General features: G+C 40.6%; 1 protein-coding gene across 1 annotated transcript in view; it reads left to right on the top strand.

The window, feature by feature from the left end:
• LIMA1 (LIM domain and actin binding 1) overlaps positions 1-14,721 on the top strand; it is an 86,753-nt gene extending 72,032 nt beyond the window's left edge. The window contains 17 exon segments of the mRNA XM_036865928.1: positions 1,514-1,571; positions 3,111-3,220; positions 10,739-10,872; positions 12,370-12,455; positions 12,458-12,536; positions 12,538-12,758; positions 12,761-12,790; positions 12,793-12,840; positions 12,843-12,926; positions 12,929-12,975; positions 12,977-13,055; positions 13,058-13,129; positions 13,132-13,185; positions 13,188-13,214; positions 13,217-13,308; positions 13,310-13,342; positions 13,345-14,721. Of these exon segments, the coding sequence (XP_036721823.1) occupies positions 1,514-1,571; positions 3,111-3,220; positions 10,739-10,872; positions 12,370-12,455; positions 12,458-12,536; positions 12,538-12,758; positions 12,761-12,790; positions 12,793-12,840; positions 12,843-12,926; positions 12,929-12,975; positions 12,977-13,055; positions 13,058-13,129; positions 13,132-13,185; positions 13,188-13,214; positions 13,217-13,308; positions 13,310-13,342; positions 13,345-13,371 (1,281 nt within the window). The 3' untranslated portion in view covers positions 13,372-14,721.
• Positions 14,722-16,300: the final 1,579 nt, after the last annotated feature.

The raw sequence follows: 16,300 nt of genomic DNA, 5'->3' as shown, positions 1-16,300 counted from the left end.
GATGGGTGCACCTCCTAATTTAGCAAGAATTGAAGAGCTTTTTATGGCCATGCACAACTTTCAGAAAATTTATTTCGTATCATTAAATGAAATAATGCATGTAAAGTGGTCATTCCAATACCTGGAACATAGTAAGCATTTAATAAATGTTAACTGTTATTATACTGGTTTGTTTTATACCATGTCAGAACTCCTGGAATGAACAGAGAATAAAGGGAAAAAAATGACCACGTTGCAGTCAGCCAACAACTTAATCTCCATTGTAAATTTATTCAGTACATTAAACATCCTGATATAAACACTCAGCATCACCCATAAAATCCCTGACATCTGAATGAAAGAATATTCACGAGGAGTGCACATTGGGTCACCTCTTGACCCTTAATGATTTTTTTTTGGGGGGGGGGGAATTCCTTCCTCATAACCTCACTAGAAGTTCTCTGCATTTCTTTCTTTCTTTTTTCTTTTTTTCTAATATTATTTATTTATTATTTATTTGGCTGCACTGAGTCTTAGTTGCAGCACGTGGGATCTTTGTTGCGGCATGTGGAGTCTTTCCGTTGCAGTGCGTGGGCTTCTTTAGTTGCGGCGCGCAGGCTCTAGAGCACGCACGCTCAGTAGTTGGGGCGCACGGGCTTAGTTGCCCCGCGGCATGTGGGATCTTAGTTCCCTGACCAGGGATCGAACCCGCATCCCCTGCATCGGAAGGTGGATTCTTAATCACTGGACCAGCAGGGCAGTCCCGACCCTTCATGATTTTGAGTGTGGAGGAAGATACCAGGATGGCCTAGGGGCCAGTAGAAAAGAGAGAGAGCTGGTAGAGAGTACTTTTATTTAAATTTGATGCCAAATGGGGAAAATAATCACCTATACATAAGATTTGCCATCTTGTTAAACACTGCCATTTTGAGACTGGAACTAAAAAGGGAAACTAACCTTGAAGATAATACCAAAGGTTGGTTTTAGATAAATTTGTTTTATAGCTATCAGAAGGTCTTCTGTACCAGCAAGCTTGTTTCAGCAGAATGCATTTGGTTGGGAAATAAGGAGTTAGGAAAATAAAAGAATAGTTCCTATATGTAAAGACTTTATCTTGCCTTGGAGTGAGTTATAGTTATACGAGTTGTGGTTTGTGGTGAGGAGCTTTGCCCTCCCTGATAGAGGGTTTTGTTTTGTACCCTCCCCACTCCCCCTTTTTTTTTTTTGAGAGTACAAAGATATGGTTTAGAACTTCTTTTATAAAGGAAGATAATGCACACTTTTGGCAGTTGCTTGCAGTCTGTTATTTGAGTTACTCTGTAATTGAGAGGCATGTTAATATCCTCATAAAAGACATTTTGCTCCCTTTTGTTTAAATGCTCAGCTGTTCTGGGGGCCATTATTTCCCCCAGGCAGCCAGTGACTGACTGGAGTCAGCAGGTTTTAATGGCATTAATAGCAGTTTGCTCTTTTATTTTTAATGTGATTCTTAATCCACCCCCTACCCCCCCCAACCCTGCCTTTCTTTTTCTAGGTTTCTGCATCTGAGAATAGCCTGGCAGCCCGTTCCGCCCCTGCTGAAGATGATTCCCGTAAGCTTTCATTCTTAGGTCTGGTGGAAGAGGGTCTTGTTCTCTAGCCCCTGTTTGGTTGGCGGGGGTGGTCCCCAGTTCTGTCAGTGCTGAGAATGTGTAACATATTAAACCCAGTAATGTAGCTGATCAGATCTTTCACTTGGTTTTAAGGACTGATGCTTGAGTACCCTTCACACATCCCATGCCTAAGAGAGAAGTTAAATTCAATGAAATATGATTAACTTGTGGCCAGCTGAATACTTTTGATGCTTCTCTCATTGAACTTATCCTGTCTTTTGTACCAAACCTTTTCAGGGTTAATGCTATAAAAACTATAATTTTGAAGTTTCATTTTAATAGAAGGTTGGCCAAGAAGGACTTTATTCATTTACAGGAATAAAGAATTGGTATTTGAGTAACCTTTAAAAAATATCTTTTTCTTATTTATCTAAATATGTGCTATAATCCTCCCTCTGGCTAGATTCTAGACATTTTCCTGTGGGTGCTGAATTTGATCACCTTTTCATCCTATTTTGGAATCATTTTGAGCCTCTCTTCTCCCAAAGACAAAAACCTTAGTTTTTAAATTTACTATGTCCACTTTTGATTCTGATGTTCAGTGTATTATTTTTTAAAATATATATGGATTTCTAGCTTCTCCTCAGGTTAATTAGTTTACTAGACATTGAAAACTCAGCAAGAAGTTGAAGTATCAGCCAAACAGATCTCTAGTAAACCCTGCCTTAAAATTTTAGAAACTTGCAGCTTGAATCCAAGAACATTCCTTTTGCAGTCATTTTGCTTGGACTAGAAATTTTTCTGAGTTTTGACTAGGTTTGCAAAACATTTTTTTGAAAAATAAGCCTTAATCTTTCAGTACTTTGTTGACATAACTCTAGATTTTAGGGATTCTTTTATGGTTCCTTAGCAACTATGTGAATGACTTCTCTGTGCCTCTTCTGAGTTTTCCATAAAACAAATATATTGGCAGGAAATTAACTTATGCAGGTGACACGTCAATGACTATGAAAAAAACTTTATGGAGTCTTTTTCCATAATCTTCATCCATGGATGTTCGCTATAGGACTGACCAAAAAGATGGTGTCAGATTATACACACTCATATACATGAGCACATCTTATGAAATTTCTCCCCTCACATTCCCCCATTTTCCCAAGTTCAGTTGAAACGCCCCAGAAGGAGTTGTTGGGATTACTAACTACCAAAAATCCATCAAAGTCTATAAACAGCCTTAAAAAATGACAGATGCTACAGGGCAGAAGTTTCCTTATGTAGGGTGGTTTGGATTCCCGCTGCATGTGGCAAAGGGTGAGAAAGGCTCTGCGTTGACACCCTGACTTGTGAGAGAACAGAGAACGTAAGAGCATAGTTTTTAGCATTAGAATAATGCTTTTCTTCAACAGAAAAGCTATGTTTTTCCTGGTGTTGAAAGGACCTGTCCTTAGTGGAGGTGCCTAAAATTTGCTTTGGGGAGGAACCTTTTCTGAGCCTTCCCTTGAGATACTGTAATATGTCTTCCTTTTGTAACTCAAGCAGGTAACTCCCAGGTTAAGAGTGAGTTCCAGCAGCCTGTGCATCCCAAGCCACTAAGCCCAGATGCCAGAGCCTCCGGCCTTTCTGAAAGTTCTCCTCCCAAAGCAGTGAAGGTATGATGGCAGTTTCTCTTGGAGCCTTGTAGACATTGGTTTACTAGTAGAGCTCATTGCATCTTTTATCTTTATGTTCATTATAACCTGTTTTTGCTTTCCTGGGGATGAAAATGCCAAATAAGGGCACACCTGAGCCAGTCACTTTCCCTGGAAATCTTGCTGCTTTTGCTCAGGTGTTTGAGCCAGGAGTGGGAAGCCTCACTGATACCGCTCCAGTCTGAAATCTGGAAAGCTCATGAAAGAAAACCCAAAGTTAAAGAAAATAACCTGACTTTTTTTCTTGTTAAGTCCAAATTCATAAATCTATGAATGGGTAAAAACCTATAAAAAGAGCAATATGAAAAATCTGTTAAAATCAGCCCATTGGATGGGAATGTGCAGTGTTAAAGATTTAGTGGCTCCCTGGTCTGAGGAACTTGACCATAACATGATTGGTGGTCAGCGCATTTAAAGAAAGAATGTGTGCATTCCAGTGGGGGTTGGCCAGTCCATTTGCTATAAAAATGGCCATTCAGATAACACTTACACTAGGTTATAATATTAGATGTTAAGGAATGTCCAAGATGTTTGTACCCTAGGAAAATTTTACTAGGCTACTCAATCTGTGGTCTCCTTTCATTCACTAATTTTTAAAAGCAGTATTTTCCCTTTCTATGAACAAGTAAATATTCCCATAAAAATAAACAAAGATTAAAAAAAAAATCCAACACCTCTTTTAGGCTGCTCACCTAACTTGTTTTAATTGAATGCTTTGCTAATGCAGTGCTGATTTACCCACTTGGTTAATAACAAACATATCTTATACTTCTTTAGTGTCTTCCTCCTCTGGTGCTCTCTTAAGTAGCTGGGTTTTGTTTCAAAGGTTTTAACATTTGAGAGAAACTCAATAGGTAGAATTAGTTTTAAGGTGGTTTGTACTGCCTCAACCTCATGCACACATCTGCCATGTTTCTATCGCACAACTGTAGGCACGATTGGTCTCTTGATGAAAGTTCTAATGCACAGAAAGGATGGAGATACTCTGTAATGACCTAGATGGGAAAAGAATCTGAAAAAGAGTGGATATATGTATACGTATAACTGATTCACTTTGCTGTACAGCAGAAACTAACACAACATTGTAAATCAACTATACTCCAATAAAAATTAATTTAAAAAAAAACAAAGAAAGGATGGAGGTTAAGACATAGGTGAGGGTTTGGAACAAAGGGAGGAAAGGGGAGAATCCAGGAAAGGGGAGGTCAGGGGAAGAAGGTAAACATGAAAATTTTAAAGGAAGCAGAGATGTAAGAGGGGAGTAAGGTTTATTGAAAGGAACAAAAAGTGAAGAAAGTAGCAAGAGAAAGCAAGTAAATGAGGGAGAAAGAACTGAGCCGCGTGATGGAATCTGCACATGTACTTAACATGACCCTCTCTTCTGGCCTCGAAGTTCTGCTCATGCTGGCATCAGCACTTTTTTTTTTTCCAGTATCTGAAGTCCAACAAAGTAGCAAATGCCACGGGGTTAATTTCTTCTCCAGCAGCAACCCTGCCCAGATGTGAGTCCTTGGGTTGTGGTTCTGGACGAAGAACAGCTAACAAAGCTGACTTGGCCATGGATTCTGTGTGACTGAGGGACTAGGGAAATTCTGTGGCTGATCTAAGAACTAAAATCTGTTCTCAAGTATATTTGAATTCTCAGTCCAGTCTTGCTTCCCTCCCTCAACTGCTGGGCCAGATCTCCTGGTCCTGGGTTGGACCTTTGGGACTCCTCCTGATTCATGCTCCAGGGTCTGAGCTGAGGAGCAGTGTGCGAAGGAATGCACCTCACTTAGGTCTTCCTGGCACACCAGGGAGAGGAGATGGAGGAAAAGCTCCCTCTGTACCTGCCCCAGATTCATGCCTGCCTCTTGGCTCTGGTCACTCAGCAGTAGAATGCAGACAAGCCTGCTTGCACCAGACATACACCTCAGGTTTTGAACATTGTTATAAAGACTGGGGTAAACTGCCTCACTGCCTATGTTTGCCCATGGTCCAAAGCTCAAATGGTTATGGTGTACAGGCTCGGGGTGGTACCCAATCACATCTCCACTTTATTTACAGGCCATTTATTTTCTCTTCCTCAAAGTTACTCTTTACATTCGCAGGCAAGTATATAGATACTTTAGTGTTTATAGGAAGACCTACTGGCATAACTGGTTCTTGTGGCTATAGACCATGCAACAGCAGTTGTTTCTCCAGTCTGGGAAATTACATACAGCTAAGAATAAACTTGTTCACTCAGAATAGATTTGTGGGTCCCACACATCCTGGTAAAACTGCTCCTTGGTGCCTGTGTGTTATTGAAAACAGGACATCTAAGGTAAAGACTCAATTCATTTCAAATTTTAGCTTAATAAAGTAAAAATACAGAAAACAAAAAAACAAACAACCCTCAAATGATACTGGTCTTTAAAAGTAAGGATTTTATCTATTTTGAACACTGGCCAGATTAATTCAGTTGATGAGACTTGGCACTAATGAAGCTGACGTTGCAGGTTCCTTCATCAAAATAGGTGTTCGGAATCTAGAGCTCAGTGGGCCCTGTCGGAAGGATCAGAACCTTTCAACTCAAGAGACCCAGAGATCTCTTAAGCTTTATGTCCTCCCATTGAAATAAGTTACTCCCTAAATGTTTCTGGGGGGAGGATAAGGAAGGAGATGTGACTGGCCCTGGGAACACCTACTGGTCTAGGATAGCCCTATCCCAGGTTCCTAGGCTGGTCCTGCTGATGGATGTTTAGAGAAAACATGGCAGCCTGCATGAGAGGCTGTACCCTCTGTGCCCTGTCCCTTCCTGCATGGACAGGGTAGGCAGTTTTATGCTATTTTGCAAATCTACCAGAATTATGCTAGAAGGGCATCTAGAATCTTTTCTCACTACCTACATCATTACTGCTTTCTCAGAGCACTAACCTTTCCTCTACATGTAGAGCGATCTGTTTAAGGTGTGAATATCTCCAAAATGCTTTCATAAAGAGTTTACAGAAAGCTCGGGGAAGGGTTAAGGCTCTTCAGAGCCAGCCCACCATTTACTATATGGTGAAGAGTTTCAATTTAATTACCCAGATATTTTGTACAAATTGGAAGGAGGAAATGAAAGGCTTTTTATAGTGTTCTATCTGAGGAATGGAGGCCTGACTTCAATACAGATTTTTCTTTTGATTTCACTGTGTCTAAAGGCTAATTAGCTTCACCATTTATGGCCAGCTGCTACCTGCTCCCCTCCCACACACAGACATGTACCCCAACTGGAGCCTTCATTAGACTAAAAAATATATATGAGACAAGAGAGTGAAAGAATGAATGTAGATGAATAAACATCGTAAAAATTTATTTAACACGCTTTAAGTAGATGCTGATCTACAGAAGGCCTGTAACATCCCTCAGATGGGAAAGACATGACAGGTGTTAGTGACATCAGTTATTTATATATTATCTCACTCATTCCTGAATATCCTGAAGATATTATCTGCATATTTATTTAATTGAAAACAAAGTGAAGACTGTGGTTGTTCAAAAGCCTGTGGTGAAATTATGTTCATTGGGTTAGTTAGCATCTGCTCCCTCCCCAAGGGTTTCCTTTAGTATGGAAATTTATCCAGGACAATTGAGAAAGACTCTATTGGTTGTGAGTCGGGAATTCTGAGTTTTAATCTATTCCTTTTATTGGACTGTTGCAAACTTCTATAAGGATCTGACATCCTGGTACCTTAGTTTCTACAATTTGAAAAATGGTGAGGGATGGGAGCGAAAAAAAAACAATCTTACCAACTGAAAAAATGTATTGGAAAGATAAAAAATGTCTGACATTCTAATATTGGCAGTGTTTTAAAGTGGCTGTGCAAGTTCAGGCATTACATGACGGCCTGGGCGGGGTGTGGCCAGGGCCTACCATAACGGTAGAGGTTTGGCACTGACTGTGCTTCCTGCTGTCTGAATAGACATGGGGGCGATTACAGAAAAAGTGGCTGAGAGCCCAGGACAGAGGAAATAAAGGGAATGCACAGCCACAGCCACTCTGACTTGGCATATTACCATGTTGGGCTCCTCTTGTCTTTATGAGTTATAAGGGCCCTTGGGCAGCTGCCGCATCAACCTTCATTAAATAATATTGAAAGGGTGTATATAAAAAAGGAAGAGGAATAATGGAATCTGGTAGGTCTGGCGAGGGTAGAAGCTGTGGTTAGTCAGATATTGGCGCTAGCAGTCCATTAATTTGATGTTAAGGAGAGGAATGCCTTTTCACTTGTTGTGGGTGAAGGCTCCATTCAAGAGGGAGCCAAGGGGGTGGGGGGGTCAGGTGTGGGAGGTAGAAAGACACTAAAGAATTGTTAATGAGACACTCCTTGGGTGAAGGCTATAAAAGCTCTCTTTTCTGAGCTGGTACTCTGATCTAGCCTCAGGTAGATGTGAGTGAGGCTGATTTTGCCACGATTAGCAGAGTTACTTGAAAAAGAAAGAAAATGTGGTCTTATTCTTGGATATGAGTCTGTAACTGAGTTTCAGCTCAGCTGCAGAAAAAAAAGCCCTCCAGGGCACACCAAATGCTGTGTATTCATTGAAGGTTCCTGTTTGTCTCTTCCAGCTTCTGCTTCCTGCTCCCGGTACCTAATTTCTGCTCCTGCCTTCCACTTTCCTCCTAATGTGAGCTCAACTTGCAGCTTTCTCTCAGGTTTTCCTTTCTATTCACTGGGCTGCACCCTTCTCCTACCATGTGTTCTGTGTGTGTGTGTGTGTATGTGTGTGTGTGTGTGTGTGTGTGTGTAACAGAGGCATGCTCTGTAGGCCTCCAGTCCCCTTTAGCAGAATAATACCCATTTCCTCCTCTACCATGGGAAATTTCTGTCTCCTGCTCTGTCTTTAGCGACCAGAATGAGCACTTATTCTCCTAAGTATTATAAATACAAACATTAATCCTGCAACTGAAAAAGATTTTCAATCTGATAAGTAAATACATTTGTCCTATTAACTTTTACATTGTCTGAATTGTGATTTGTACAGCCGCTCTCCATGGCTCCAATTGTACTATTATACCAAAATGTTATTCTGCCTTTTAATGTATTTCCTGCTTGCTAGACAAGGACCTAGTCCTTTTAGAGAAACCTAATTAAATTATGCAAGGACATCTCCACTTAGGTCCTATCTTGTTAGATGTGTCGATCCATATAAGAAAAAACAATTTCGGAATTCCTTGGCGGTCCAGTGGTTAGGACTGCAAACTCTCACTGCTGAGGGCCTGGTTCAATCTCACAAGCCATGAGGTGTGGCCAAAGAAGAAAAAAAAAAAGCAAGAGAGAGAAAGAAAAAACAATTCTACAGTGAGGGTCCTACTGCATAGCACAGGGAACTACGCTCAATATCCTGTAATAACCGTAATGGAAAAGAATATGAAAAAGACTATATATATGAAAAACTGAATCACTTTGCTGTACACCAGAAACCAACACAACATGGTAAATCAACTATACTTCAATAAAATAAATTTTAAGAAAAGAAAATGAAAAAAACAATTCTGAGCTCCAAATAACGCCCTAATATCTGCCAGCAGCATTCAGTATAATAACATTTGATCATATTTAAATTCCTCCCTTATGCTTGGTAAACTTAAGTTGTAGCTGTGGTCTTTGATTCTTTTCTTCTTTTCGACTCTAACCCTAGGAATGGAGGGGCTGCTGTTAACACTCAGCCCTCCTTCTTCATTTGTAAATTCTTTGGTGCTATTTGGGAGCACTAATTTTATTAAACTCCCTTTTATAGATATTAACCTTTACTTCCATTTTATGCCCATTTTCTACTCTCATTTTCTGTCCAAATCTACTTGGAACACCATTCCTATTTTTGCTTTACTTCCTAGTGAATCATGTGGCAAGTGAACCAGCAGTCTGAATTTTTTTTATGGGTCTATTTTCGGATTTTTAATCAAAATTCTGTCTTACCCATAAGCTGGTTTATCTTAGGCTTACCTTAACCATTCAGGCCCTGGGCTCTGGGACTAAATGGTATTATTTACCACCATACCGGTCTTGACGGCAGAGGCCACCAAGGTGCCTGAAAGAGCTTCCAGGCCACCTTAACTAAAGCTGCTTCTGCATTAGTGGTTGAGCTGTTTCTGTTGGGACAAGTCAAGAGTCACACACACCTAGGGACTTCTCACCCCCACCTCTAGTGGCCATGTAACTTTTTTTTTTTTTTTTTTTTGGCTGTGTTGGGTCTTTGTTTCTGTGCGAGGGCTTTCTCTAGCTGCGGTGAGCGGGGGCCACTCTTCATCGCGGTGCGCGGGCCTCTCACTATCGCAGCCTCTCTTGTTGCGGAGCACCAGCTCCAGCCGCACAGGCTCAGCAATTGTGGCTCACAGGCCCAGTTGCTCCGTGGCATGTGGGAACTTCCCAGACCAGGGCTCGAACCCATGTCCCCTGCATTGGCAGGCAGACTCTCAACCACTGCACCACCAGGGAAGCTCTATTTCTTATCACGCAAAAGCTTATGGTTTTGGAATTCTAGCTTTCATCAGTGCTAATACAACCTACTTTATGTAGTTTAGGACTGAGTTTACCAGCAACAGCTGTGCTCACCCCGCCCATATTCCACACTTTACAAACAGTTCATGAATCCCCATTGTGACTCACCGCCTACCCAGTACATTAGTTTTATTCTCCATTTGGTGTTTTAAAAAGATTATAGAACCTATAGCTTTATTGGGCTATGCTTTCTTCTGGAATCCTAATAAAATAGTTTGTGTCTCTTTTAAAATGTTGCATTTATGGGTCAATTTTGCTTTATTTAAAAATGTTATGTCTAGTGGATTGAGCAGTCAAGATTATATGCAGAGGGGACTGAGAAATGCTTTATCAAAGTGTCTTTTCCGAATATTAAAGAAAATGTCTCTATGTGTATAACTGAGTCACTTTGCTGTACAGCAGAGATGGGCCCAACATGGTAAATCAACTCGACTTCAATTAAATAAATAAATAAACAAGATGTTTAAAGTCTTTTCCTACTTCCCAAAGCCAAATGCTTTCTCTCCTTGAAAGTTACCCCCTTCAGAATCTGGTCTTTAAAAAGTCTGTTCTGCTTCTGATTTGGCACTTGGATCAAACCATCAAACTTCTTTCTTCTGTATGTGTATTTTCTCCTCATTTCCTGTGCGTGGAATCATTTTGTGTGTACGTGTGTGTGTGTGTGTGTGTGTGTGTGTGTGTGTGTGTGTGTGTGGTGGTTTGTCTGAGCCTTTCTCTGCAGTCCAGCCCTAGCTCCACCCATCCTCAGTGGCTGCTGCACTCATGGCAGCCAGACAACCTGGGTAAGGAATTCAGGAGAGCCTCTTGGCTTAAGAGAGTCAACCGATAGAATTGCAGTTGGCTTAGTGTTCCTCTGAGAACTGACAGACCAGGTAAGGGAGCCCTTAGATAACAGAGTAAATCCCGGGGCCCGCTTCAGCAGAGTACTAACTCATCGCTGCCTTTGCTAGCTAAAGTTGTCCTTTTCTTTTCCTAGAAGTTTCAGGCACCTGCAAGAGAGACCTGCGTGGAATGTCAGAAAACAGTCTACTCGATGGAGCGTCTCTTGGCCAACAAGCAGGTGTTTCACATCAGCTGCTTCCGTTGTTCCTATTGCAACAACAAGCTTAGGTAAGCCAGACCAAAACAAGCCATCTCTCTGTGTGGTTGGACCTCCAGAGGGAGTCTTTGGTTTTTAGAACACTGGTACTAAAATCTGTGCTGCTGATAGTGTTTGCTGTTGAGGGCCTCTGAAGAAAGTAAAAAGTACCATTTAATGACAGGCATTTTATATCAGATGATAACGGTGTTTAGAACTTCTTGGTACTCTCACATGTTAATTTGCATGTTAGGACTGAAGCTTAAATCATCTAAGTTGCAGGTAACTGCCCCTGTGACCTAATTTAGTAGAATGTTTTCCCTTGGTGTCATAGAATCATACAGTTAAGAAATCCCAAGAGGATACTTGTTGAAGCCCTTGAAATTATCCCAAACACTATATATATGGTAAAAAGAGCAATAATAATAGATCCTGAAGGGCATATATTTTTCTGTATGTTGCTTCATCTTACTTTCTGAGAAAATAATTATGTATCATTCCTTCCAAGTTACTCAAAGTGTGGATATAAATGTGGCAAATTGGGGTAACATTCCGTATTAACTCATTTTAACCATAGAACCTGGAGGAGGAAGTAACCAGGATGTCATTCCTCCAGCCTTCCTTCCAGAGCAAGCACCTTTCCAGCATACTGTTGAAAGGTGTCCTGGCACCCGCGTGGCACTTCTGCGGGGGTTAATACCCCACTACAGCTAGTTCCAGTGTTAGCGCTAGCTTGAAAACTTTCCCTTCTGTTGAGCCAAAATGTGCCTCTGTAACTTCCACACAGTGGTTCTTTTTCTGCCCACTGTATTTTTTTCTCCAGAGCACATTTTTCTAAATTTTTTGAATTTTTATATTTCTTCTGTGGAAATGCTGTTGTTTTTATACCCCCCCTTTAAAATGTGTTACCCTGCGAGAGACACCAGATGTCCTAAAGGCCTGTCCAGCACTCCTGTTAGGGTAGACCGACTCCGGCTACTGCTCACCGTTCTCCTATTACCATAGCTTTCCTTTATTTAGTCATTGACATCTACTCAGTGCCAAGCGTTGGCAGAGCATTATACCCATTCCGGTAAAAACATGCTTTTAAATTATAACACGATTGAAACTAGGAGGGAGAAGACGCAACTTTTACAAAGGAATATCATTAAACGTAGTTATAGGTTAGAAATACTTAGGAAATATATGAATGATCAGAGCTAGGTGGGATTACCTAGGGAAGACTTCCTGGAAGAAGTAACTTTTTCAACAGTTTTGAGAGAGGGGAGTGAAATCACTTGAAAATGGGAGCATGTACCAGGTGGAAGAATGTCTTGTGAAGGTTCAGACCTAGAATTGAGCATGTTTTTTATAAGGATAATAAAACAAATGTACTTAAAAGGACATCCTCAGTGACTGATGTGCTTTTAAAGGTATTTTTTTCACTTAGCATTTTCTGAAAATACTGGAGTTGCCAGGTTTCAGCCTACTGGTGTAAATAAGAGTATACAGATTTGTTAACTTTATGCTCTTTTTTTTAAAAACAACAGTCTAGGAACATATGCCTCTTTACATGGGAGAATCTATTGCAAGCCTCACTTCAATCAACTCTTTAAATCTAAAGGCAACTATGATGAAGGTTTGGACACAGACCACACAAGGATCTGTGGGCAAGCAAAAATGAAAACGAAGAGACATTGGAGAGACCAGCCCAGCTTCAAATGCAGGGGAGACCCTCAGAGCCCAGGGGTAGAAGATGCCCCCATTGCTAAGGTTGGTGTGCTGACTGCAAGTATGGAAGCCAAGGCCTCGTCCCCGCTGGAGAAAGAAGACAAGCCAGCTGAAACCAAGAAGTTGAGGATTGCCTGGCCACCCCCTACTGAACTTGGCAGTTCAGGAAGTGCCTTGGAGGAAGGGATCAAAGTATCGAAGCCTAAATGGCTCCTGAGGATGAAATCAGCAAGCCTGAAGCTCTGAGGATGTAGATCTGGATCTGAAGAAGCTAAGACGAACTTCTTCACTGAGGAGAGAAGCCGCCCATTCACTGTAGCAGCTTCGTTTCGAACCTCTTCAGTCAAGAGCCCCAAAACCTTGTCCCCACCTATCAGGAAGGCTGGAGCATGTCAGAGCAGAGTGAGGAGTTTGGAGGAGGTGGTAGTAGCAGAAAGGAAACAAATGGAAAATGCCAACGCCTCCGAGAAGAATGAGAGTGTGGAAAAAACAACCTGGCCAAACAGGGATCTAGAGGAGAGGAGGCAGGAAGGAGAAGTAAGGAAGTTCACAGTTTTGAGATGGGGAGTGAAAATCTTATAGAAATGGTGCAAACTTAGATGAAGGTGATAGAAACCTTCTCACACAGCAGTCTTCCTAGAACCCAAGTCTAAAAATTGGTCTAGCTTGCAGACAACACCTCCACTAAAGAATTCACTACTCAGAATCAGAAATCCCAGGATGTGGGATTCTGGGAGGGAGAAGTAGTCAAAGAGCTTCTCTGTGGAGGAACAGATAAAGAGAAATCGGGTACTATGATTGAGGATGAAGATGAGGAATAACAAATTGCAATATGCTGGGCCTTAAATTTATGTTAGTGTTAGTGAGCCACTGCCCTTTATCAAAGTGATGCACAAAACAGCTGTCTTAGCATGAGCTGTAATTTATGTGGAAGTAACTTTGGAAAAGAGTTCTTGCTTCAAAAAAATCCCATACTGTGCAGCTTAAGTGAACCAATTCTAAATGCTAGATAACATTACTTAAATCCTCTCTTTTAGCAATGATGATATACACAACTGCTTTAAGGTCTTTTGGGGGTTGGGAGTGTGTGTGTGTGTGTGTGTGTGTATGGGAGGCGGATATTCCAACTGATATGGTCCAGCTTCCACTGTACTCCCAAAAGACAATATGGGAATGGAGAGATGATTAGTAGTACATTGTTACACTAAAAATTCAATTGTGGAATTAGGAAACATGCAGAAGGGATTTAGGGGCCTAAACATTGTGACTGAATGCACTTTAGTATAAAGGGCACAGTTTGTATATTTTTACATGAATACCAATTTATTGTTTAGTATTCCTCTGTTAAGAGATCAAATATTTAGTCCTTTTAAAAAAAATTTAGGTTAATTTTCTTACTCTGATATATATGGGGAATTTATTGCTTGCTCCAATATATATGGGGAATTTATTGCATCCTGCCTTTCTAAACCACATCCTGAACTGGATTATTGAGATATAGCATAACCATCTTTTTGGAGCACCTTTGAGCACCCTTAGTGCTTGGAGAGATTCATTGTGTCCCAAATAAGCTATGGTATTTGCCAATGAGTTTGACTACACCCCCAAGTGATTACTTTCTTCTCTGGTGGTATCTGTGCTTCTCATAATTTACTGTAAGCTGCAAATTTTTATAAGATCTTTTGTATTGCTGTTTGCCATGTTGCATATTAGAGCAAAGTGATGAGTTTAAAGGAGGAATAACAGAAAAAAAAAAAAAAATGCCTTAAACCACTTGAGCTCAGATCCCCAAACCCTATATTCTTACTTCTGATATCCCCTTTCTAGGACACTAGTTTTTTAATACTTATAAGCTCTGAAATGTATTGATTTTTATGGCAGACAGTATTCCTAGGGTGCAATTAAACCAGTTTTAGGCCTTTTTTGGGAGATGGTTTTCTAGTATTATGGTTTTGGAACAATATAAACTTGAGTACATTTGTTGTACATAATTGATATTCCAAATTGTATGTTGGGGGAGAGAGGTGTTTTAAGGTATAGGCTTTTCTTTATACTGCATTTTTAGAGATTTAGCTCTGATATTTTTTAGAGATGTAAAATATTCTGCTTTCTTACAGTCTTGCTTACTCTGAAAAATTTTTATTCAATAAAGCTTTTAATTTACACTTGAACTTTTCAATGTTCCTTTTCCATTATTATTTTACATTGTTACAGTCTCTCAGGACCTGCTTTTACCGTAGCAGTTTGGGTAGAAAAGGCAGATGGGTCTGATGGGTATCAAGAGACATGCAATGTATACCTCTCACCACTAGGTGGTGGTGTTGGGCTGATCTTAGGCTTTCATCCTCCTAGAAAACAAATTTTTCTTGAAAATTGAAAGCAACTTGGCAAGAGAATTATTGTGTACATTCAAAATGAGCTGTTTGTTTTACCAATTCAAAATGCAGTGGTGGTTTTTTATTGTTAATTGTACTCCGCATTTAATAATTTACCTTACAAGTATACCTAAATGCTAAATGGAATTTCCAAATGCCTCTGCTGAAAATGGACTTGTTTTCTACCCTGGGCAGAGGCATAGTTGGTTGTTTGATTTCCTTGCTTGCAGAGGCAACTGCCCCAATTAAGGTACCTTTTTTAATGGGAGTGTAGATTTCCTTGGAGATAGAAATACTTTTTGAGTCATCTGTTAACATTTTCCAGGGTCACTGGGTGTTCCAACATCTTGCCTGGTCTTCTAAGTGCATGTCCGGGTACTACTATCTGCTCTTGGCCCCAACACAGGCTGAAGTCATTTAGAAAGCCCTGTTCACTGAACAGTTAATCCAGAAGTTCCTGCTGACATTTATAAAACTATCCAATCTTGGCTTGAGTTTAGCTATCTTTACTCTGTGACTCACTGCTTGCTGCTCTAACCCCATCCACATTGTACTCCCTGTATCTACTAACCTTATACAAAAAGTCTGAGTGCCTATGGCTGGCATTAATGGGTATCAGTTGAGTATGTCACCATATATCAGGTACTTGGGGGCTGAGATTACCCTTGGAAGAACTCTTTCTGTGCCTTTCAAGGGCTAAGATAGACATAGGTACAGACAGTAGAGACAAGAATTAGCTCCATAGTCAATATAATAAAAGGATATTCTTATCACGAGAGTGACCAGATAACACTAAACATTCTTAGAAAACAAAAAGAGACCTACAGCCAAATAAAAAGTGCTTATCATTTATTCTCTCAGCTCTGTAAATGAAGGCAACTTGTTGGACTATGTCAATGTTGACAACAGGATGATGTGAATTTTTTCTGTTGGTAAGCAGGAAAAGGGGCCAGCTTGGGACTTGAGACGGTTTAAGGAGACTCTGTCCATGACTGCTACAGGGGCCAACTTAGTTCTTTTACCAGCTTGCTGGTCAGATCACTCCTGGCCAAAGTGAAACCTGTACTAAATTTGCTTTCATTACATATTTTGTCAGCAATATGTTTTCTAACAGTCAAGAGGTTGAGAAATGGTACACATGTGTTTTTCTGGGAATAGATCTTGAGACCAAGATCATTGTGTGTTGGCCTCTGCATGCTAAGTAGCATGTTCTTTGTTCCTTGGGGCTCTGCTTTGAATTTCCATGGATCAGAGAGAGCGATTACTTCTTTTATTTATTTATTTATTTATTTAGGCCACACCACACGGCATGTGGGATCTTAGTTCCCCAACCAGGGATCGAATCCATGCCCCCTGCAGTGGGGGCATGGATTCT

Source organism: Balaenoptera musculus, chromosome 10 (genome assembly GCF_009873245.2).
Source record: "Balaenoptera musculus isolate JJ_BM4_2016_0621 chromosome 10, mBalMus1.pri.v3, whole genome shotgun sequence".
In the NCBI taxonomy this organism is placed as follows: Eukaryota; Metazoa; Chordata; class Mammalia; order Artiodactyla; family Balaenopteridae; genus Balaenoptera; species Balaenoptera musculus.
This window is presented reverse-complemented; position numbering and strand designations above follow the sequence as displayed.